This window comes from Lemur catta, chromosome 15, assembly GCF_020740605.2.
Source record: "Lemur catta isolate mLemCat1 chromosome 15, mLemCat1.pri, whole genome shotgun sequence".
Classification (NCBI taxonomy): Eukaryota; Metazoa; Chordata; class Mammalia; order Primates; family Lemuridae; genus Lemur; species Lemur catta.
The window spans coordinates 22,878,664-22,902,624 of record NC_059142.1 but is presented as its reverse complement, the minus strand read 5'-3'; the positions used below and the strand labels follow the sequence as shown (position 1 = coordinate 22,902,624).

Sequence of the window (23,961 nt, the reverse complement as noted above, 5' to 3'; positions counted from 1 at the left end):
GAAACCTACAGAGCAGGCTCTGGGCCCTGGAGAGGTTTCCAGGAAGTGAAAGGGAGAAAGCGTGGGCTGGGACGGGGCACAATTTCCATTCATTGCTGAGGCTACCGGGAGGGGGGGGGTAGGACAGGGGGGTGCAGTTTTGCCCAGTCTAAAAACAGAAAATGCTCTGAGTCGGGTCATTTCATGGGCTCCACTTCCTCTGCGCTAAAATGCCTTCTGAAGAAAAGGGAAGAAAGGAAATTTGGTTACCAGGGAGATGAATAGATCTAAAATTTCTCCTATCCCCACCTCTGGCAGCATCCTCATCATGGGCTCAAACTGTGGCTGGGATTCCAACCAGAGAGTAGTGAAACCTCTACATTTCTAAACTTTGCTAGCTCCTTTATGACCCAGTGTGGTATTAAATTAGAACTTTGGCTGAATGAAGGACTCCAGGAATCCTGTAGTGGTTTTGTTTGTTTGTTTGTTTGTTTTGAAACTGAGTCTCGCTCTGTCATCCTGGCAGGAGTGCAGCGGTGTCAGCCTAGCTCACGGCAACCTCAAACTCCTGGGTTCAAGCAATCCTCCTGCCTCAGCCTCCCCAGTAGCTGGGATCACAGGCACCCGCTACTATGCCTGGCTAATTTTTTCTATTTTCGGTAGAAGTGGGATCTTGTTGTTGCTCAGGCTGGTCTCGAACTCCTGAGCTCAAGCAATCCTACCACCTCGGCCTCCCAGAGTGCTGGGATTACAGGTGTGAGCCACCGTGCCCCGCCAGGAATCCTGCAGTTGTGATGCACTTGGACCTGAGCATCAGAGGATGTCAGAGCAGGGCAGCACGTGAAGATTGAGGAGTGCTGTGGTTTTCCAACCTCGGTTTAGCTGTCAAAGTCTTTCCCCGAGGGAAATCACAGGGGGATTCCCAGCAGATCGCCAGGGCGAGCGCCGCGGTCTGTGAGTTGGAGAAGGGGAGGCTCCCACCCCTCACACCCAGCTCCAGGGAGCAGCACAGTGTGAGAAGGGCTGATCCCATGAAGGCCCCTCCCTGCCAAACGCACATCAAGGCCAAGTATCTGATGCACTATTGAGAGACCAGGTGCGAACACAGTCCAGGCATAGCTACGACTTACTCCAGGGGACGGTCAGTGCAGGGTTGGGAAACTCTGCATCACGTACCAGCCTGGAAGCATTTCAGGGACATTTGTCCAGCTACCTGTGCACTCTGTGCTCATCTCTGCTTCTGACTTTGCCCATGCTCAGCCACACCATCAGCTCCTCGGATGCTTGTCTTTTCTTCTCCACTATTCCAAATTGAGTTCCACCCCGCTCCTCTCTGCAGCCCCCCAGAGTTCAGATTTCACCCCAGACAATGGCCCTTCTACCACCTGAGTTGTACATTTCATTCAATTGACAGTGAACTTGCCAGGCGAGGCCTGCATCTTCTTTCCTAGTCAAAGGAGGTTCCCCAGGCTCCCTCTGGATCACTATCTTCACTGAAACCCCTTGAATGGCATAAGGGCACGGAAGAAGGCACAGGGGTCTTGCCCAGAGGGGACTGGACACCTCCATTAGCTGTCAGATCAAGAAGAGGTCAAGAGCTATGACCTTCAACTGAACTTCCTCAAGGTAAAGCCTTAGGGTGTCCCTGTCCTGAGACCGGGCAAAATGCCCACTTGTGCCTACTATATAGACACGCTGTGCTCATTGATCATTGAGTGTGGAAGGGACAAAGAATAAGAAGCGGCCCCTCAGATTCCCCTTCTAAAAACAATGTGGCTATAGTGTCTTAAGGGTTAAATGAATTGACAAATGCAAAGTGCCTTGGTCAATGACTGGTGCATTGTAAATTCTCAATAAACTCAGTAGTCATTACTTTTAGGAATCTTGGAAGAAGTATGACCAGGAAACGCCAGGAAGGGACTCAAAGTGTAAGAGAATGGAATTTTTACTATTTCTCCAAACCCTGACTCATGCTTCCAAATTGACACGTGTTGCAGTGGTCATGCTTTTCCAAAGAATATTTCATGTCATGGAAAAAAATTGATGAGGAATGCCAGAGAGAGGGAAGAGGTCCAGGTATCTTGGCGAGGTTCAGATGTTTGCCGTGCTCTGGGCCTCAGAGAAATGGGGCCCATGTGGTGCAGGGACGGCCGCCCCTGAGTGATGCCAGTGTCTTAACTGGGCAGGTGTTCAGGGACCCCAGGCACTGGGTCTGTTATTTTCATTTTGCAGATTCCCTGCCCAGACTTCAGCTTGGTGTTACTTGCGGAACTTCAGCATGGAACGTCAGGCCAGCATTTCAGACCTTCCAGGTCTGTCTGTCTGGCTCCCCGGCTTCTTTCTGTATTTCTCTTGCTTGGTGACTTCCTAGCGGCAGCTGTCTAGAGTGGATTCAATTCACATTCTCTGTGGCTGGAGAGTGAGAAGCCTGCGGTCAGAAATCACTCTGATGGGGGCCAGAAATGAGCCCCTCTTCTGGAAACAGATCTCCTGTCTTCCTACCTGGTCCCCAGGAATCTAGAATCATCCGGTGGGAGCCAACCTGAACATCGGGACTCCCAGCTTTGTGCTAGAGCTCTGGCTCAGATTTCCTCCGAGACCACACAATTAGGGAAAGAATTGAATAGGACCTGAGAACTCACTGTATTCCACCCTGTCCTTTCTCAGATAGAAAAATCGAGGTCCAAGGATAGGAACATATCCTTTATTTTATTTATTTTTTTATTTTTATCTTTTTTTTTGAGACAGAGTCTCACTCTCTTGCCTGGGCTAGAGTGAGTGCCGTGGCATCTGCCTAGCTCACAGCAACCTCAAACTCCTGGGCTCAAGAGAGCCTACTGCCTCAGCCTCCCGAGTAGCTGGGACTTACAGGCATGTGCCACCATGCCCAGCTAATTTTTTCTCTATATATATTTTTTAGCTTTCCAAATCATTTCTTCCTATTTTTAGTAGAGACGGGGGTCTCGCTCTTGCTCAGGCTGGTCTTGAACTCCTGACCTCGAGTGATCCTCCTGCCTCGGCCTCCCAGAGTGCTAGGATTACGGGCATGAGCCACGGCACTCAGCCGGAACATAATCCTTAAAGCCACGCAGGATATTAGATGCCCATGTGCCTCAGTGCCTGGGTCCCCTGACATACACTATGAGTCCCCTACTCTAGTGTGCTCTCTCATGTCTGGGCCTCAGCTCTCCTTCCCACAAAGCAAAACCAGCTGGGATTTGCTCCCAGCCTTTCACAAAGTTGCTTGGAAATCCTTGGAAGAAACATTCTACAAAGTCATTTTCATAGGGAGCTTAGCAGTGCCGCTGACGTGCAGTAGATAACTCAGTAAATAATGACAGCTGCTTTCGCTGAATTCCTTCCCCCTGCCAGGAACTACAGAGTTTGTGTGTGTTATCTAACTTAATCCTCCCGACCTGCCGGTGCAGTAAGGACCTTTTTGGTGCTCATTATAAAGATAAAAGAACTGAGGCGTAGAGGAGCCAAGTGCCTTACGTACAAAGCCTGTGAACACGCACACACCCTGGTGCCTTTGTTTACAGAGCTCGCTGCCTATTATTTCACGTAATCCTCTGATGACAGGTGTCTTTATCCCTGCTCTACCCATGAGATTAAGTGATTTAAGGGCAAACCGGAGCTGGAGCAAGTCCAGGAGGTAGGATATGATCAGAGGGGGCTGGGGCCCCATTCCCACCCTGCTACATTGAACTAGAATCTTGGTGAGGATAATCTAGAGTCTGTGCTTTTAGACGTCCCTCTGGTGATTAAAATACGCAGCACATTAGAAGCCATCTATCTAGTTCAATAATTCATTTTATGGTTGGATAAACGACAGCCCAGTGAGAAAACGTTAAGTTTCCCGAAGTTATTTTACAAGTTAGCAGTGACAAAGGAAAAGAAAAGGAAAGCTCTGGAGGGTCTTGCATGGGCACCGTACTCCAGCTCAGCCATGACACATGTCGCCTCATCTCCTCCCTTATCGGTCAAAATGAATTAATCCAAGTTTGATGGTAAACGGACAGTCACAGCAGCCGACAGCCTCGTCCTGAGAAGACCATGAAGACCAGGGCTGAGCCCCTCCGAGGGGGGTGCTGTGAGTCAGTCCTGAAGGGGGGCCGAGGTGCTGGGGGAGGCCGAGGGAATCTAGAACGAGTGTCTGAGCAGGTGGTGACGAGCACCCTTTACAGCCTCAAGGTCAGCGGCAGCAGCTGTGCATGGGCGGTGGGGTTTAGCTCACCCCGTGCAAGTTTCCTGGAAGAAAGAGGCTCAGCGCATTCCTGGACGGGTTTCCAAAGCGCATTCTATAAACAGGCGGATCTGAAGCGTGACAGGGGCGGGGCCCCTAGTGGAGCCCGGGGCGAGCTGCCCCCCCTTTTCCCGGCCCAGGGCTGCGGCGCTTCTTCCCCAGCTGCTGGGCCTGTTGGCAGCCAACAGCCCTCGGCTGAGTTTCCTCTGCGGGACCCGCCTCGGCTGAAGACAGTCACCTTGCCCAGAGTGGTGTCCTGTTCCGGGAACAGCCTGCAGCCACGACTGGATGGGATGGGGTAGCAAAGCCTGGTCCTTTGTGCTCACTGGGGTTGTCACAGTTCTAAAGCTCCCCGTGGGATTGCCGGAGGATGGGCTGCGACTGCCCCGCGATGTGAGTTCTCCCTCTGCTCAGGCCTGCTCCCCACTCTCGCAGGACACGCTGCGTGATCACTTTCATCTAAGAGTTTGCTTCCCAGAGAAGCCAGCTGCTGACATCCCTGGCTCCTGGCTGGGGCCCGTGTGCCATCAGAAGCTTAAACACCTCCAGTGCTTTGCACCTGCAGGGACACACTCCAGGGATGGTGATGCTATTCCCAGCTGGAGGTGAATTGGGTTCAGGATTCCTTGAAAGAGAAGAAAGGAAGCTTGGCATAGGGGATGTTAGCAAATTCTGCTCAGTTCCTCACAAAAAGAGGGCACGTCTCCCCTCTACTCCCCCTTCTTAATACCCCCATCAAGACCTGGCACCTGAGGGTCTGCAGATCCCAGTGAGCGATTCTGTGGCCATCCCGTGGTGGGTGCATGCCCCCAGGACGTGCTGGGATTTGGAGGTACATCCCAGATTGGTGTTTAGGGCTGAAGTCCGCCAGGCTGTAGGAAAGGCAGAGAGGCTTGCTGTTCTGGAGTGAGGGCCAGGGATTGCTCTGAGTGGAAGCCGTTCTGTGGAGCCTGCAGCAGTTCTCTGACGGCTCCTGGTTTCCTGCTTCCATCTGAGGCTCTCGCAGAGAAGCCTTCCAGAACTAGAGTAGGTGAGCCAGTGACCCCAGCCCTGTCTGACTCGGGAGTGCGACTGCAGAACCTTCTGCCAATCTTTTCGGCCCCAATAGGTTAAGCTAGTGATGTTTTCCAAGAGAATGATCTCAGAGTAGATCTTGTTGGATCGTTGGTCAGATACTGTAAAAGATATTATTAATATTACCCCTTCTCTGGATAGGGTGGGTAGCCAGGGCCCATTATAACACAGTGAGAAAGATCAGTTCTAGAGATAAAAATGAGGCCACCTGCCTCCCAGATCAGAGATCTTCCTAGTGCCTAGTGACATTCACATCACTTTGTGACACAGTTACCACATAGAGTGGCACGAGGGGACTTCAGTGTGAACGGTGGCCCCACTGGACAGAGGGTGACACAGCAGGCCACTGGCCCTCCAGATCGGCAGCCTCAGACCATGCAGAGTTCCATCAGCGAGACACCCATGACCATTTTCTACCCTTGGGGACATAGTTGGTCTCTGGGTATAGGTGCAGGGGTCACGTGACTGATAGAAATGGAGGTTGATTTTACATGCTGAAGGGGAATCCCCAAGATGAGGTCTTGTCCATTTAACTGGAAGCTCTCAAGCTTATCAAGTTAGGATGTAAGGGAAGCCTGATAGAGGGAAAGGAATTTTCTGGGTCTAAGCAGTTAACTAACCTTTAACTGCAGCTTTGTGGGGTTCTGGAAGTTTCCATGTCACCATCCACAACGTTCAGCATTCCACCCTACCTTGGCCCATCCTGCTCCCAGTTACCTTTACCCCTCCCCACCTACCAATGCTCTGGTTCCACCTCCTTCCCTCATGTCCATACATTGCACAGTGCGTCAGCTGCTTCTCCCTCCACCCCCCCCTCCGAGTGGGCCCACGGCTGCTGGCTGCCTGTCCTAAGCCCCTGTGGTCATGGCCCTCCTCCCCACTGAATCACAACTTGCAATGCCTATGATTACCAGGGTGACCACATGCTCCAGTTTGCACGGGACAGTGTCCCTTTATAATCGTTATTCCATAATAATTACTAACAGTGCCCACGTTTTGCTCTCAAAAGCTTCCTAACTTGGGTGATAAAAATCATACATTCATCTTACTTATTACTATCTGAATGGAGCCAAAACGCCCCACCCTGACAGTGAGAAATCAAAATAAAAATCCTGTCATCCAGGCTGACTGAACAAACCTTTTCTTAGCCAAGGGGACCCCAGAGAAACCTTAAAAACTAAAATCCCAGCCATGACAGGATAGGAGGTCAGACATACCTCATAGCACCCCTCCCTTGTTAGCTGCCTTTAAGCTTTCTTCCCTAAGGGTTGAACAGAGCCAACCTTCGGCAAAGACTTGCTCCACCACTGACTTCAACTAGTGCCTAATGCTGCTCCTCCCTTTTGTGCTTTCAGCGCAACTGTGAACAGCGTTTCTTTCTGATAAGAGGCCACAAACCACGGAGTGGAATTGGCCAGTGGACAGAGGACGTGCACAGAGGGACTTCGTGTCCCCTGCTTCACCTTTTGAGGTCAGAGGGCCCAAAACTCCACCCTCGGATCACGCTAAGGACATTTTTTTTGTACATGTGACCTAGGAAGGGGCATGAAGCTCAGATGTGCATGTGCAGGTTTCTCTTTTCATAAGTATTCAAGACTCCTCCTGTAGCTTGTTAAATATGCATGTTCAGCCACCCTGCTTAGCACAAATTCCTGTTCCCCTTCCGATTCCCTCAGAGTGCTTGCTCTCTGCTTCTGGCTGGAGGCCACGTTCCCAGCCTGCAAGCTGGCCAGCCTGCAGGCTGCAACCGTTTATGAGAAATAAAGCTCTCCTTTTCACACTTACGAACTTCATCATTCTTTAGTTGACAACAGCCTGGCCGCAAGCTTCTTCCCCAATTTCCCCACCATTTCACAGGTACTCCAACCCTAACATCTTTGGATGGGCTCCCACCCCATTGGATAAACACATCACGATCCTCTCTACTTCTTGGTATTTGCCCAAGCAATATCTCTTCTCTTCGATCGAGGCTGAAATACCCCTAAGAGAGCCCCACTTGGTGCATCAACCAAGACCTCACTTAAGCTCCATCCCGCACATAAAGCCTTCGTCTAAACCTCTGGTCAAGGGCCATCTAGCCTTCCTCTGATTTCCTAATGTCTGTAACGTAGGTACAGTCTGGGCGGAGGACGGAGGAGTAAGGTCGGGGAGAGGGAGAAAACAGCAAGGCTGTTGAAACAGGTAGCAGGAGAAGCCGGCAGCTGCTGATGAATGAGTGGCTGGAGTCCGTGGGGTCTGGGAAACCGCGGTTGGGACTGGGAACCAGAGGGCTGGGACGGGATTGTCAGTTTCACTCCGAGTCTCAGAGAAGACCAGCCAAGCCCAAAGGTCACTTCTCAGGACCACAGTCCCCACCCCATAACCACGCCTCCCCCACCCTCAGTGCCATCCTCCTCCCCGGTCAGCGCCATGCGGATTCCCCACACACCAAAAAACGCAACTGCTGACTATGATAAAATATGCATATATTGTAAATATTCCTAAAAGGACATTTACTTCCATTTAACATGATGAGCCACACTAGGTTCATGAGAGCAATGTTGTCCTAGAAACACAAGCCACTTTTACACTGATGATCTTCCCCAAGTCCCTTACTCGAGCCCAGGGAGGTGGGGAGGGGAGGCACAGTGGTGCCCACACTTGGCAGGGGATTGGACTGGGGCTCACAGCAGGCAACAGACCTGCTCAAAGCTTTACATTTTTCAAATGCCTGATAAGTTTGAAAACTCCAATAACTTAAATACAATATATTTTTCAAAAATTATTAAATAAAACTAATTCCTTTAGAAATGATGAAGAGATTATCTCAGAACGCATCTTAGGACGGGAAAACCAATCAAGCATTTCTGAGGCATTAGTTTGGTCTCAAAAAAGGTGAATATCTATGGCTTCCGAGCTGAGGATTTTTGGTCCAGGTACTTCATGGCATTCTGGACCCACTTCTCCTTGGGGTCAGCACAGAGCTCCTTGGCCAGTTTGGTTTTGAAGCTGTGGATGAGAGAGGAAGCAATTAGAAGGATCCTCTTTGAAAATTCTGCCCATACGACCCTAAACCTTTCAGGACCATTTGCCATGGGGCAGAGGGGTTGCCGGCATGGGAGAGGAGGAAGGGGACAGTGGCGGGATGGGACTCCAAGCTCAGTGCTGCCCTTGATTGCCCAGTAGAGCCATCTTTGCTCTCGACTCAAAGGAACTAATATGACCTGGTCAAGTTCCCAGGCTGGGAGAGAACATCTACTGCTGTGAAAATTCACAAACTGGATTACAGGGTCAAATAATCTGACTGCAAATAACGCCAACACAGTTCTTGACTCCGTGCCTTAGACGCTAATTTTTGGTCTAGGGCAGGGTGAGCTTTGTCTACTTACATCACGGCTTTCTGGGGGCATTTGCTGCCGGTGACCCTTCTGTAGCTCTCCAGTCGCTGAGTGGGGATCCTCCTGGGAGCCATAGCAAAGCAGCAGGTGGTTGGGACAGCAGCTGAATTGGGGGTAAAATGAACACAAAGAATGAGCCTCTGACAATATGTAGATATTTCCAAGCGTGAGTTTGTAAGGGAAAAAGGCAGTTAGGAGAGGGTGAGGAGGTGCAGGCAGAATCCCTCAGCTCTGACATCCTGTCCCTCTGCCTGTGACTCAGGAGCCCACCACTGCTGACAAGCTATGGAAAAGGCTTGGTCCGTGTGACAAGCTGTGGCTCTGTCATTACAAGGAGCTCTGTGGCTATGTGATAGTCATGGTACCATTCGCCAAATAGTCTCCATTCTCTGCTCTCTGGACACAAGGTAGACTTGCATTTCTCTACCACTTCTGCGTGGTTGGAACCACTAATTAACTTTGACCAATAAGGGAGGAGACAAGGTAACATGTGCCATTTCTGAGCCAGAGTGTGTTGCCTAGGCAAGACCCTTGAGAGCTCTCTTTTGCTTTGTCACAGTAACCAGCAATATTCCCAAGGGCACTGCTCCATCAGTTTAGAATCTGGAGTATATATAATGCAGAAGCCTGAACCATGCATTATAGAAGTTTAGTACAAGGGAGGAATGAATCTTTGTTAATTTAGTTCATTTTGCTAAGCCATTGAACATTCAGGCTTGTTCATTACCACAGCATGCAACTAGCTTATGCACTCAGGAAATGTAAGCCATCAGAGGACGAGAGCATGAGTTACGGAACAAACTCCTAGGTGTTTTTCCTAAGCAGAGTCAAAATAATTGGCACTGAGAGATTTTCCTGGGACCTCATCCCCTTCTCTTAACCAGTGTCTCTAAAAGCTGTCCTGGAGTCTAGTAAACATTCTGGGCCTCCAACCAACGCATTTCCCCAACTCTGCCCCAAAGATGCCCACCATGCCCACTGGGAGAGAGGGTCTTTCTTTTGTGCACCCCATCCCCAAACGCTGTAAATGCAGCTGGGTCGTCTGTTTCAATACACATATTCTGATGTCAGGACGTGAGCAATGAATGTGGGGACTGGCCTCGGGGGCCTGGGCTTCTAGTTCTGGCTCTTCCAGCAACTGGAGGTTGGGGCATTTCTTGTCCACTCCTGAGATCTGCTTGCCCATCTTTAAAATGCAGAGTTTGCAGTGAGTCTTTAAAGATCCTGCTCTGGAGGTGGTTAACTTTCCCTGCAAGGAGCTGGGGGGAGGGTCCTTACCTGGCTGAGCCAGGCCCTGGGGGCTGAAGGTGGCTGCCAGGAGCAGCAGGCCCAGGAGCCCTGCAGAGACCTTCATGCTGGAGGGCGAGGGGCGAGCGAGGGGCGAGCGTCAGCGTCAGCGAGAGAGTGGAAGGTTTCTGTGTCCGTCTCAGCCTCTGCTCCTCTGGCTGCTTCGCCTGCCTTTTATAAAGAGTGGAGGGGGTGGGAGCTGAGCTTCCAGGGAAGCCTTTGCCTGGATAAGGTCGTGGTAAAGAGGGGTCCGGACGGCTGCCTAAATTCCAGATCCTGGGTGTGTTAAACAAACAAAAAGAGAGGCAAACTAGCAGGCGTGACTTGGCACATCCTTCGCCTGTCCTGGGACTTGGGGTGAGAAGGAGGGCAGCATGTGATTATCAAAGACATGTAAACGTCTATAGTGGGGGGAGGGGGAAAGAGGCAAAGAAACTGAGGGCCTGGGAGATGAGTCCATCTGAGAACCGTCCTATGTCTCTGTGTTCATGGGTGGTCTTGATTTTGGAGGCCAGGAAGTCATCCTAAAACTCGTGCTCCCACCCAGATGCAGGGAGAGCTCTGCAGCTGTGACCATTGCTGGGTCTCTGTGAGCCGGGAAGGACAGCACACAACAGCCTCGTTCCTAGGATTTAATCCAGACAATAGAATCTTAGTGTTCCGGAACGCAGTGTCCTGGGACATTGGAACTGGATGGTTCCCATTAATCTTGCCTACCTGTGCATTTTTAAATTATTTGCTTAGCCACTACAGCCGTTTTCCAAATGGAGTCAAAACAAACCCCTGTACATCAAATACACTACAGTGGAGTGGGTTTGTTTGAAGCAGAAGCGGCAGCCCCCCGCCCCGTGCCTTCAGACCCCGAGGACTTAAGGAACACGTTTGGAAAACCAGCCGTCCAGTTCACCCTCACCCCTGAGCACACAGCACAGATAAGGTATCTGATGACTGAACATATCAAAGAGAGAGGGGACACAGAACCCATAGGTAACCCTTTGTGCATGACGCCAGGTCTCCTAGTCAGAGAGGGCGTAAGGAGAGGCAAAGTGTTTAATGGGGTCACTGCGGTGAATTACAGCATTGACCCTGGCATGCAGGTGCTGCAAGGCTGTTTCCTGGCTTTTCGTGGACACTCTCATTTCAGATTGATGGATTGGTACAGGAATCATAGATAAATGTGTTAAGAAGGACTCTGAGGACTTGCCTTGGGTCAGTCGCATACAGTATTATACTTGACTGATAATGTTTGTCATGGGCACAGCAGAGAGTGTCTTGCTGGCCTATGAGGTCTCTAATCACCCGTCTAGAATAATTGGTCTATAATTACCTAAAAAAGGGACCAAAAAAACCTGGGCCTCCCCTCTTCTTTCCTGCTCAACTCCAGGTGAGATGGTCTAGTGTAGACTCTGGATCCAGGATGCCTGAGTTTGGCTGATGGCTCTGCGACTGACTAGCTTTGACACCACGGACAATTTAGAACAATTTACTTAACCACTCTGTGCAAGGGTAAGGGGAGGATGATAATCAGGCCTGCCTTAGAGGATTGTTGTCTGAATTAAATGAGCTCATATGTATATAAAGTGCTTAGAAGAGTGGCCAGATCACTGGAGGTGCTCAGTGAGTGAAAGTTAATATTTATTATTATTAGGATATGGGGCAGATTTTGTGGACCAGGGGATGCTGGAAAGGGACTCAGGGTCTGGGCAGATGGTTCTCTTCATATATCCTTCCAAATCTTTCCACTGCTTCCAGGTAAAGGCACGCCAGCCTAGGGATGGTTTCCATGAATTCCTGAGTCCCAGTCGTGGGAGATGTGAGGTCTCGAAAATTGTGTCAGAACAAGAAGTTTGGAATGCTCTCGACATTACAAGTGTTTGGCTGACGTGCTTGAGAGATTCTGTTTCTTTAGCAGGAATTGTTTCGTAACTTTGTTGGGAGTCGTTTTCCATTTTTGTGTCTTCCTCCCTGGGTTTTGGATTTAATCTGAACCAGAGAAACCTCAGTGGAAATAAATAAAATCAATCTTTCAATATCTAAGTTGTACAGCTGTTTCATCCAACTGCCTGGCTTCCTCTAGCGAGTGGGGGCAGCTTCGTGGGCTTTTTTTCTCTCTCTCTTTCTTTCTTCCTTAGGGGCTTCTGATTCAGCAGTGACCTAGAGTGAATCAACCACTTGCCAAGCATCTGATGAATGGGGGGCATGTGTCAGAAATGACCCTGAGTGATGGGCAGGAGATGGGTCACCCATGGTGAAAACAAAACCTTGGCTGCTTAAGTGTCTTTCAAGGGATGATGAACGATCAGTAGAACAGGATCCCAGGAACCAGGGCTCCTGGCTTTGTTTAGCAGGTCTATTTCAGATTTCCTCTAATATTAAACAGTTATAGACAGACTTGAAAGAGACATTGACATTTACTTTATTCCAACCCGCTCTTTAAAAAATAAGAAAATGTAAAAGAATATCAGTGTGACAAAATCCCTAGGACAACGCGTATGTTTTACGCTGAGCTGATTCTAGAGTCCAGTCTCTTGGCTCAGGACCAAGTAGGGTTCATTATCTCTCCTCTAGGGTCACTGAGACAACGTCTGCAGTTTCTTGTCACTTTTGGAGGAAAATTGCCCCAAACTGTATGTTAGTATAAAAATTCTAACAATGTGTCTCACAAATTGCAAGTTGTCAATAACAACACTAACCTATGTGATCTATGCAAGGCACTATGTTAGTTCATTTCATGTAAGTTGGCTTATTTAGTCCTTTTAATAACCTCTTCTATCTAAGTCCATTTTAAAAATGAGAAAATGGAGACTTAGAGAAACCAAGTTATCTTCCTCTTCTGTGAAATCATTTATGAAAGTGAAGCCTGTTTCCCAGAGTTGCCTTGAGAAAATCTAAAGCTTTTTTATTTAAAATATTCCTGCTGCCACATACAGCAGCACAATTCACAATCACATAGCTGTGGAAACAACCCAGGTGACCATTGATTAATAGGATGTGGTGTATGCATATTATGCAGCACTATTCAGCCATAAAAAAAATGGTGGACTAATACCTTTTGTAACAACCTGTATGGAACTGGAGACCATCCTTCTAAGTGAAGTATTGCAAGAATGGAAAAACGAACATCATGTGTACTCACTATTAAATTGGAACTAAATGATCAACACTCATGTGCACATATGGTAGTAAAATTCAACGGAAATCAATAAGGTGGGAGGGGAGGAGGGGATGTATAAACTCACACCTAACAGGCACAATGCACACTATCTGGGTGATGGACATGCTTACAACTTTGACTCAAACCGTATAAAAGTAATTCATGTCACAAAAATGCTTGAACTCCCGTAATATTCTGAAATTTAAAAAAGAACTTAAAAAATATTCTTACTGCGGCCGGGCGCGGTGGCTCACGCCTATAATCCTAGCACTCTGGGACGCCGAGGCGGGTGGATTGTTTGAGCTCAGGAGTTCGAGAGCAGCCTGAGGAAGAGAGAGACCCCGTCTCTACTAAAAATAGAAAGAAATGATTTTGACAGCTAAAAATCTATGTAGAAAAAAATTAGCCGGGCATGGTGGTGCATGCCTGTAGTCCCAGCTACTCGGGAGGCTGAGGCAGAAGGATTGCTGTGAGCTAGGCTGACGCCACGGCACTCACTCTAGCCTGGGCAACAGAGTGAGACTCTGTCTCAAAAAAAAAAAAAAAAAAAAAAAAAAAAAATTCTTACTGCTATATAATCTTCTTGGAGTAATCAACTTTATCCATGTACAGAGGTGAAAACTGAGGCACAGAATGCTGTAGCTATTCCCGCAGGCCAACTGGTGATGGCAACGCTAGTCCATGCTTCGATAATCACAATGACAACAATCTCAGCAGCTTATTGCAACAGATATTTACTTTTCGTGTCACAGACTGATGTTGGTTAGGCAGCTTGCCAAAAGTGCTTTCTCTAAGTAGTGACTCGGAGATTCAGGCTGCTTGTGATTTATAGCTTTTGTTGGGAACATGTGGCCTCCAAGTTTACCAAGGGAAGAGGAGGGAGGGTTGACAGATTGTGTAGGATGTTGTGACGAATCACACACAGAAGCGGCTTACATCACTTCTGCCTGTATGCCATTGGCCGTAACTCATCACACAACTCCAGTAAAACTGCAAAGGAGACTGAGAAATGAAGAGGGACACATGAATATTTGGTGAAGATGAATAGTTCCCACTAGAATCTGTCCTTTGCTCACTTCCTCTCACATAGAGAGAACACAATTAAGCCCTCCCCAAGAGAGACAGCCCCAAGTTCCATTTAGTCACTGTGTCAGCCTAAATGTACAGGATCTCTTGACCATGAGGGGTCCTCTCTTTCAGATGAGGATATGGATCTACTTTGTCCAGTGATCTGTGAACTAAAAAGACAAATTATTTGCCCCTTACCCGGATCATCAAGTTTGAGAAGGACAGGGTGTTTGTAATCAACACCCCCATTTATGGCAGGGAAGATGGCAGACACCCATAGCCAACACCTGGCAGCAAGCCTGCAGCCCTTCAGGCAGATGTTGTGAAAGCTCTCCACCCTTGATTAGGCTTGCTTCTTGGGAAACTGTCCTGTCTCTCTGCTCCTGGCTCCTGATTGCCCTCAGGAGGCTGCTGCTCTTCCACTCTTCCTCTTGGCCTCCTCTGAAATGGGCTTTGAAGAGAGACATGCTCTTCTTGGGGCTCTGCAGCCTTTGAGGACTGCTTGCTGTACTGTAGACCTTGGAGTTTGTTTTATCTTGAACTTTTCAAGGTTCACTCATGGTTTCATTGACAGTATAGTACAGTTATTTCACTACCTTAGTAGGCTTCTGATCTCTTTGCACACCATCAATTAATTCCATATGCCAGCAGCCACACCCACTTTCCTTTCCAGACATACTTCTTAAATTATTCTTCTGCCTTCTCTTCTATTCTCCTCTTCTATCCTCTCCTCTCCTTTTCTCTCTCCCCCTCTCTCTATCTCTCTCCTCTTAATGAGGCTACTAGGCTTGAAGTAGTAAGTCTACAACTTCAATCTGATTTTTGTCACCTCATCCAACTAGGAGGTTTTTTTTTCCTGGACTTTTATCACTGATTTTTTTTTTTCATCTTTAAATACCTTTTCTTAATGTTTGGGACCTAGACACATATGGCTTTTCCAGCAAGGTCCTGAGTTTGTGGACTTTATTCTCTTTCATTTCTACTTTAAATTCAGCTATTTTTTTCCTGAGCTCATCTCTTTCTTGCAATCCCTTAACAAATGTAGCCAAGAACAACCAACTTAGTACTAATGGATATTTTTCAAACTTTCTCCCTTGGAGCCACAATTTCAGCGGAGGGGACCTGACAACACTGAGACTTTGTAACATAAATCTCCATCTTTTCAACCTGGGATATCAGCCTCCTTGCTGTCTGCTGCTGAATGTCTAGTCAGTGCTACACATTTCAGCTTTTCAAGGGCAGTACATGATTATGGTACCAATTTTTCTATCAATCAAGGTTAAGCTAGACTCCAAACTTCGGTGGCTTAACACAACAAATGTTAACAATTTATTGGTGACCGTTCACTGCCATCTATGAATCCCATTGAACTCGATGCCTGGTTATGTTTCAGCCTCTCTTCCTGGTCTTGGGATTTCTCTCTAATTCTCTGTGTCCAAAGAGGACAAGAGACCCCAGGCCTGCATGAAGACAAATGAATTTAGAATTCCTTGGAAGTGAAAAGATAAGGCTTGACAAAGACAGTTGGTGCAGATTCTGTTTGGGCTTGGGCACACGGAGCCCCTCTCTCCTTGCCTGTCCTACCGTCCAGCACTCTGCTTAATATTTGCCTGTGCCAGGGGCTCGCTGAGTCTCATTAGGCTGTAGTGTCTGTCTGTCTCCTCTCCTAATCCTGTCTGCCTCTTGGTTGTTCTCTCCTGGAATTTGAGAATACGCCCCTTTATTGGTGTGTGAAATTAAATAATTCAAGCTTAAAGCTGTTTGAACTTTAAATTATTCTGAGCCTTGAGAGGAAGGTGGCTATGCAACCCAAGTTGCGTGACATGCAGCTACAATTTCTGCCTTCTTTTATATATATATATAGCTAGGAAGACCAAGCAGCACCAGAGATAAGACCCCTCCGATCACTATGTTTCCTCAGGGAGTAATAAAGTAATCTTCCTTGGAATGTAGCAATCTGTAATCAATCAAGTTGCTGGGGCATATGCACCTGGTCTCGCATGGAAAATGTTGCAATTCTACTGGAACTTCTCTGCCTCTGCCTATAGATTGAAACCTTAACTTTTCCACTTTGGAAACACAGACTCCAAATAAATAGACTCCATTCATTTGGAGTCTGTGTCTCTCAAGTGGCTGTCCTCAAGCTTTGCATTTGAATAAGCTCTAAATGTAATTATATTTTCTGAATCTCATTAGTTAGGGTTGGCCTTGGTGCATGGGGATGAGGACTGTGGGCTGGAGAAGAGGCAGAAAATGCTATTGGACCTGGCCTTAGCATCAGTGATGGCGGTGAATGGTCACCAATAAATTGCTTGCCTCTGAGGTGTCTGATATCACCTGACACCTTGGGATTTTAACCTGGTGCTTCAGTGAAAATCCTGTCTCCAAGAAGCTCAGCTTGAAGGTATCAGGGGTTTGTCACTAAGCTGTATTGGGTGCAGGACCCTCCCATTCCCCGCTCCTCAACCTGTAGAGATGGAATTTTTTTTTTAAGGCACATGGTTTCCAGACGGGGAAGGTCAAGGTCATCTGTTGATTCCCTACCTGATTTCTCAATGCAGATGATGTTTGTATTACTCTGGCTTAGAGGATTGATCAGAAGGGGAAAACCAGCCATTCACAAGGCTGATGTAATGGATGAGGGGAGAGAATTTTGGGTAGGGCGTGGGATGGTGAGAAAAAGAAAGACTTTGGCAAGGAAGGAAAGGTATTTGAACAAGTGGCTGAAGCTGCTGGCAGACCTGGAGCTGTGGAGCTGGCTCAGCCTGGCCCTGGGCTGTCTGTCTGTCTGTCTGTCCATGACACACAGGCGAGACCAGGCTGGGGGAAGCCCCCGGGGGCCCGTCACATGCTTGTTCCTCCACAGTGCTAGCCCACCCTCTACAGCCATGCCCTCCTCCCTGTCACCCCCTTGCTCCCCCACCCCAGCCTTATTTTATCCTTTAAAAAGACATCAAAGTCAGGTGTTAAACAAAAATATATTTTATGAATTTAATAAAAATTCAAGATTCATACATATAAATATATTTAATTCTATAATAACATTATGGTTTCACAGGGCCATCACCTGCTAATATAAAAAAACAACTTTGCATTGATTTTTGCAAGGACCTGTCTAATACCATCAAGAGGTAGAGAGGGGAGTAGCATCCCACAGTGTTTATAGGACTGAAGTGACATGATGTGTCCAAGGCTTTACATTTAAAACTCACCAAAATCAATGATGGATTAAATTAAAATATTAACTTTAAAACACATTGAAGAAAAACTACGATTCACATTATTACACAACGCTCATATTCCCTAGAATTATAATAAATTAATATCAGAACAGCCATCAGAAAGGACGGGAGATACAGATTGCTTCTCAAGTCTTGGCTTGGTTTCAGTTCAGGCATGAGTGTTCAAAGCCCTGGAGTTTAGGTTTGCCTGTCCAGGTACGCCATGGAATCCTGGACCCACTTCTGGTTGGGGTCAGCACAGACCTCCTTGGCCAGTTTGGTCGTGAAGCTGTGGGGGGAGGGGCACAGTTAGATGGAGTATCTTGAGGATTTGACCTGGGGGTATAACCTGCCTTATGGGAAGCTTGCCTGGCCCTTTAGCCCAAAGGATCAGGGAGCCTTGGGACCGAGGAGGAAGATGACAAGATAGAGGACGGAGCCTCAGGAAGGCAGCTGCTTTTGCTGACCCAGGGGAAGCCCCCTTGGCTCCTGGGTGAAGAAACTGAGATCAGAACCAGTGGCTGAAAAGGGAGCTAGGAACAGAAGTCACTGTCTTTTCTTGGATTCAGTTTTTCCACTGGAAAAATTCTGGAACTGAGTTAGAGATGGTCTACGCATCTGAGTGCTTGACTCTAGCCCATTCTGATACTAGCCCTATCTTCCCTGCCACAGGGAAGAACTTGGGAGTGAGGGTGGAGGGTGGGCAGTCCCGGCTCACTCACATCACGGCTTCCTGGGGACACAGAGTGTTGGTGATTCTCTGGTAGCTCCTCAGCCTCTGGATTGGGATCTTCTTATTGGTGAACCTATAGCAGCAGGTGGTTGGGGTATTAACCCCATCTGCAATGAAACAATGACAAAGAAAGGCTCTTGAGGGTATGTTCTGGATCTTTCTATTTGTAAAGTAGGAAATGGTAAGAAGGTGTCAGAGAGAAAGCTACCCACCCCATGTCCAATGTCTCTGCCCTTCGAGACGGTCCTTAAAATCCCTCTCGCTTTCATGGACTATGAAGTAGGAATGCATCACCCATAACAGGTGGAAGAAAAACTGAGAAAATGCTAGGTGTTGCTAGGAAGGGCTAATATAACAGTTCAATGCTTTAGAGCACAGGGACCCCAGCTCTGGGTCCCTTTTAGGCTCGGAGCAGTCTGTGCCTGGTGGTGACTTACCCTGATAGCCACTCCCCCGCAGAGCCTCTGCCCCTGGAAACTGGGCTGAATGAAACAGAAACCAGGTTCTGTGTCTCCTCCCCTCCCCCGTGTCTGGAAACATCCTGCACACCCACCCCAGATGCCCCCTCTCTTTGATCACCCTGGTCCCCAGACTCTGCTGGAAGCAGCTGGGGCAGTAACTACACTGAGGATGTTCCCAGGGCTGGAGTCCTGGGAGGAGCTGGATTTGGGGTCTACAACTGGACTTGTAGTTTTGGGCTCTGTCTGGGAGCAGCTGTGAGATCAGGATCAATCCTTGTCCTTCTCTGAGTTGCCTTATCTTGGAAAAGCAACAGTTAAAGCGAGACTGTGGGTACCCCTCCTGCTAGGACGGTCCATGATGCCCCAGAGAGGGGGCAGTGCGCTCCAAGGGGATGGAGAGCCCTTACCTGGCTGAGCAAGGCTCTGGGGGCTGAAGGCAGCCGCCACTAGCAGCAGGCACAGGAGGGCAGCAGAGACCTTCATGTTGGAGGGCGAGAGGCGAGCTGTGAGCTTCAGCGGGAGAGTTGGCGGCTTCTGAGTTGGTCTCAGCCTCTCTGCTCCTCTGATGGCTCTGTCTGTTCCTCTGATGGCTCTGTCACTGCCTTTTATAGACAGGAGCAGAGATGGGGTGGGGCGAGAGGCCTTTGTTATTCTGAATGAATCACAGGATGGAGTAGCATATCTGCCTCCCCCTGGGGAAAATAATAGGAAATCCAGGGAGGAAAGTGTGAGTCAAGGGTGGCCTGCTTCTCACCGGTGGAGTGGTGGGTGAGGGCTATGCCTGGGCAGACCACAGCATGTGATCTATGGCTATTATTTCCAGCTTAGCTTCTTTGAAATGAAACACGTTCTGTAGAAAAGGGAAGGAAGCAGGGATGCCAAGGTCAAGGAGTTGCAAGTGATTTCCCCCTCTTCCCTTTTAGGCAGCACCCAGGACCCCAGAATCCACAAAGAGGCCCTGAACCTTTGGCTGGACTCTACAATGGACTCAAAGATTTTTCACCGTCTTATCTTTACAGTTAGATGACGGCTAGGGGTGGGGTCATCATGAGGTCTTCGCACAATGTGTGGGGTTTAGGCTGGGAGGACATAGACAGTTGGCAGTTGGACCAGATGAGGCTCCTGGGTCTCTCTCTCTCTCTCTGTCTCTCTCTCCTTCCAACGGTCCTTCCACATGGCTAGATATTTTACATGATGGCTTAAGAATCCCAGGTGCAAGGATAGAGAACATAGACTGCACCTCTTAATGGGAGGAGTATAAAATAATTTACAGACACATTTTAAAACCACTCACTGTTTCATGTACTATCAGAACTGCATGGCATATAAAGATCTTAGAATGCTGTGGTTCTAAAAATATCCGATTACCTGTGAAAATATTTTTTTTAAGGAAAAGAACACAAAGAAGTGAAATTTATGAACAAAATCAGAGTACCCTCAGTTTGAAGCACGGACAAGAGACTTTATGTCTCCCTCCCCACACACAAATCTCAGAGACACAAAGTATAGATTTTGGAGACCACTGATCTAGTTTCCCATCTCACACACACCTTCCAAGATCACCAACTAATTGCCGATGATGTTAATGAAAAGGGGTTTGATGAGAGACCGTGCATGGCCTCCTCACACCTGTAACTGCACCACCCGTGCTGGGCTCGGGATGCAAGGGAGGAAAACTCTTCAGCGGGTGAGACTGGAACATTGTACAACCTCGAACACTGACATCGAAGCAATTCAAGGCTTCGATGTATGGCTTGAGCTTTACATCAAGTTTATTGTTCCCTCTGTGACTTTGCTCAGGCTACTCACTCTATTAGCTCTTTTTCAAATCGCTATTACCACCAGTTCTAGAAATTGGTGAAGATTCAACCTACTTCCTACTTCCTTATCTGTGGAGTCCCAGCCCACTCTGATGTAACGCATTATAACAGTGTACTTTCTACCCCAGTGTGTATGTTTCACCTGCTTGGCGCTTCTAAGAAGCAGAACTCATTCTTTCCATTGTTTTTTTTTTTTTTTTTTTTTTTTTTTTTTTTAATCTTGAAGACATCTGTCATGGATAACCTGCTGATGACCTACAAATTGGGAGGAGAACACAGGGGTCCTGCCCAAAAATTACCTTTCCTGGATAGGTCTGGTCAGTAGGTCAAGGAAGTGCTCATGGGCTCCAGTTGATGCAACCCCTCTCCTTCGTAAATCCCCAAACTGAAGTCCCCCAAGATGCCTCTGCCTCACACCCCTGAGAAAATGCCTACCTATGTTCATGATGAAAAAGCCTGTGCTTGTCACACCCACAGCAGTTGGGAATGGGAGAAACAGAAGAGGATGTTGAATTGTTGCAGAATTTTATAAAAACTTTTTAATGATTTAAAGACCTGATGGCAAAATTAGAAACACTTAAACAAAAAAAGGACAAAATCATGTTGCATTATTACTAATGCCCAAAGATATGTGGTTAATCTTCTTTTAGATTAAAAAAATATTTTAACCTTTTATCACTTGAAGATTCTTCTTTGTCTCTAGTAACAATTTTTTATCTTAAAATTTATTTCTCCGATATTAGTTAGCCACTAGTTCTCTTTTGGTTACATTTTGCATGGGGTAACTTGTACTTTCAAATTATCTGAGTTTTTGCATTTACAATGTGTGTCTTATAGATAGCATACAGCTGGTTTATTTTTAAAATCCATTCACCCAATCTTTGCCTTTAGTTGGAAAGTTTAATCCTTTTACATTTAGTGTTACTAATGGTAAGGTAGGATTATCATCTGATTTTTTGTTTGTTTGTTTTCTATATGCTTCTATCTTTTTTGATCCTCAATTCTTCCTTTACTGATACATAGATCCTTTTAGTGTACCATTTCATTTCCTTTGTCTTTTATTATGTATTTTGAGTTTTTTCTTAGCAATCACGCTGGGTATTACCATTAACATCATAATTTATAACAACCCATTTCAGATGAATATTATTTTAGTTTCAATAGTATATAAAAGTCTTGATCCTTTTATAGCTCTATTCCCTTTCTTATCTTAATGTTGTTATGGTCACAAATGATACCTTTATATATTGTGTTCCCTTCAACATAGATTTATAAGTATTGCTTTATGCATCTGTATTTTAAATCAGATACAAGAAAGAAAAAGTAGTTATAAACAAACAAAAAACATTTATACTGCTACCAATAATCTAGCTTTTGCCAATTGGATATAAGCAGAAGTTACACGTGCCATCTCTGGGAGAAAGTTAATAGCCATCCTGTGGTTCCACCATGGCTCCTGCTTCCCCCTTAACTATGAGGATGGCATAGCCCAGATGGGGTTGTCCCTTCAACCTGGATCCCATACTGAAAAAGAGGCATGGAACAGAGAAATGGCAAGGTTTACAAGACATGAAGAAAGTATGATGCTAACATTAGGGAAAACTAAATGAGGAATTACAAGACCCACTGTACTATTTTTGCAACTTTTCTATAAGTCTACAATTAGTTCAAAATAAAAAATGTAAAACACAACATTAAAAAAACTTATGAGATACAGAGAAATCTATGCTAAGTGGGAAGTATATAGCTGTAAATGCTTACATTAGGAAAGAAAAGATCACAAATCAACAGTCTAGCTTTATACCTGAGGAATCCAGAAAAAGAGAAAACTAAACCCAAAGCTAGCACAAAAAAGAAAATAATAGAGATTAGAGCAGCGATAAATGAAACAGAAAATTAAAAAAATAGAAAAAAAAATCAGTGACACCAAGAGTTGGTTTTTTGAAATGATCAACAAAATTGACAAACCCTTAGGCAGATTAACTGAGAAAAGAGAGAAGACTCTAATAACTAAAATCCAAAATGAAAGAGGGGACATTACAACTGAGCTGCAGAAGTAAAAGGGACTATTAGAGAATACTGTGAATATTGTATGCCAACAAATTGTATAACCTGGAATAAATGGATAAATTCCTAGAAACACCCAGTCATGAAGAAACAGAAAATCTGAACAGACCCGTAACTAGTGAAGAGATTGCATCAGTAACGGAAAAATCTCCCCAAAAAGAAGAGCTCAGGACCAGATGGCGTCACTGGAGAATTCTACCAAACATTTACAGATTTAACATCAATGTTCCTCAAACTCTTCCAAGATATTGAGGAGGAGAAAACACTTCCAAAGTTATTGTATGAGGCCAGGGGTACCCTGATACCAAAGCCAGACACAAAGACACTGCAAGAAAAGAAAACTACAGGTAAATATCCTTGGTGCATATTGATGCAGGAATCCTCAACAAAATGAGTGGCCAGCAAGCATTTGAAAACATGCTCAACATCACTGATCGTTAGAAACATGCAAAGCAAAGCCACAGTGAGGTACCACCTTCCCCCATTAGGACGGCTAGTATCAAATAGACAGAAAATAACAAACGTTGACAAGGATTCTGGAGAAACTGGAACACCTGTGTACTGTTGGTGGGACTGTCAAATGGTGCAGCCACTATGAACAACAGTATAGCAGTTCCTCAAAAAATTAAAAATAAAATTACTCTCCTATCTAGCAATCACATTTCTGGGTATGTTTCCAAAAGAATTGAAAGCAGAATCTGGAGGAGATATTTGTGTGTCCATATTCATAACTGCATTATGTGCAACAGCCAAGAGATGCAAGCACCGAGTTTTCCATCATTGAATGAATGAATAAACCAAATGTAGTACAGACATACAATGAAATATTACTAAGTCTTAAAAAGGGAGAGAATCCTGTTATATGCTACAACATGCGTGAACCTTGAGGATATTATGCTAAATAAAATAAACCAGTTACAAAAAGACTTATATTGTATGACCCCACTTAGATGAGGTATCTAAAGTAGATAAATTCATAGAAAAAGAAAGGAGAATGGTGGCTTTCAGGGGCTGGGCAAGGGGGAAATAGTTTATACCAATTGTTTAATACCCAGTTTTGCCAGATTGAAATGTTCTGGAAACCTGTTGCACAACAATGTTAAGTATATTAACATGAACACTACTGAAGTATACATTTAAAAATAATAAATATGATAAATTTTATTATGTGTTTTTTACCCCAATTAAAAAAATTAAAAATTACAAAAAACAGAGACAATGAAGCTTCATCGGAGTGAATTTTATAGCCTCCAAACAAAAGATTGATGGTATTTTTAAAAAATAAACAATTTATCTGTTCAATTTACATCCCATATACAAGGTGGAATACGAACAAGACAACTGCAATAAACACTCTCATTGCACAAGGAGACAGGGAGACAACGGCAGTGACTGATTATAGCAGTTCTGATACACTGCTGGGTAGGCACTGGGGGGCCGTTCCAGAGGGGCTCTGACCCCTCTCTCCGGAGGA

The 23,961-nt window shown here is 46.3% G+C and overlaps 2 protein-coding genes across 2 annotated transcripts; both read right to left on the bottom strand.

The window, feature by feature from the left end:
* Positions 1 to 7,747: 7,747 nt before the first annotated feature.
* LOC123620187 (eotaxin-like) lies at positions 7,748 to 10,136 on the bottom strand. The gene is made up of 3 exons (XM_045525198.1): positions 9,955 to 10,136; positions 8,668 to 8,779; positions 7,748 to 8,287 (listed from the first exon to the last, which is right to left on the bottom strand). Exons 1-3 carry the CDS (start codon positions 10,028 to 10,030, stop codon positions 8,182 to 8,184), a joined length of 294 nt encoding a protein of 97 aa, XP_045381154.1. The 5' UTR covers positions 10,031 to 10,136; the 3' UTR covers positions 7,748 to 8,181.
* A 7,013-nt stretch (positions 10,137 to 17,149) lies between these two features.
* Positions 17,150 to 19,162, bottom strand: LOC123620188 (C-C motif chemokine 2-like). Its single transcript, XM_045525199.1, has 3 exons — positions 19,008 to 19,162; positions 18,129 to 18,246; positions 17,150 to 17,695 (listed from the first exon to the last, which is right to left on the bottom strand). The coding sequence occupies exons 1-3, from the start codon at positions 19,081 to 19,083 to the stop codon at positions 17,605 to 17,607; spliced, it is 285 nt and encodes a 94-aa protein (XP_045381155.1). The 5' UTR covers positions 19,084 to 19,162; the 3' UTR covers positions 17,150 to 17,604.
* Positions 19,163 to 23,961: the final 4,799 nt, after the last annotated feature.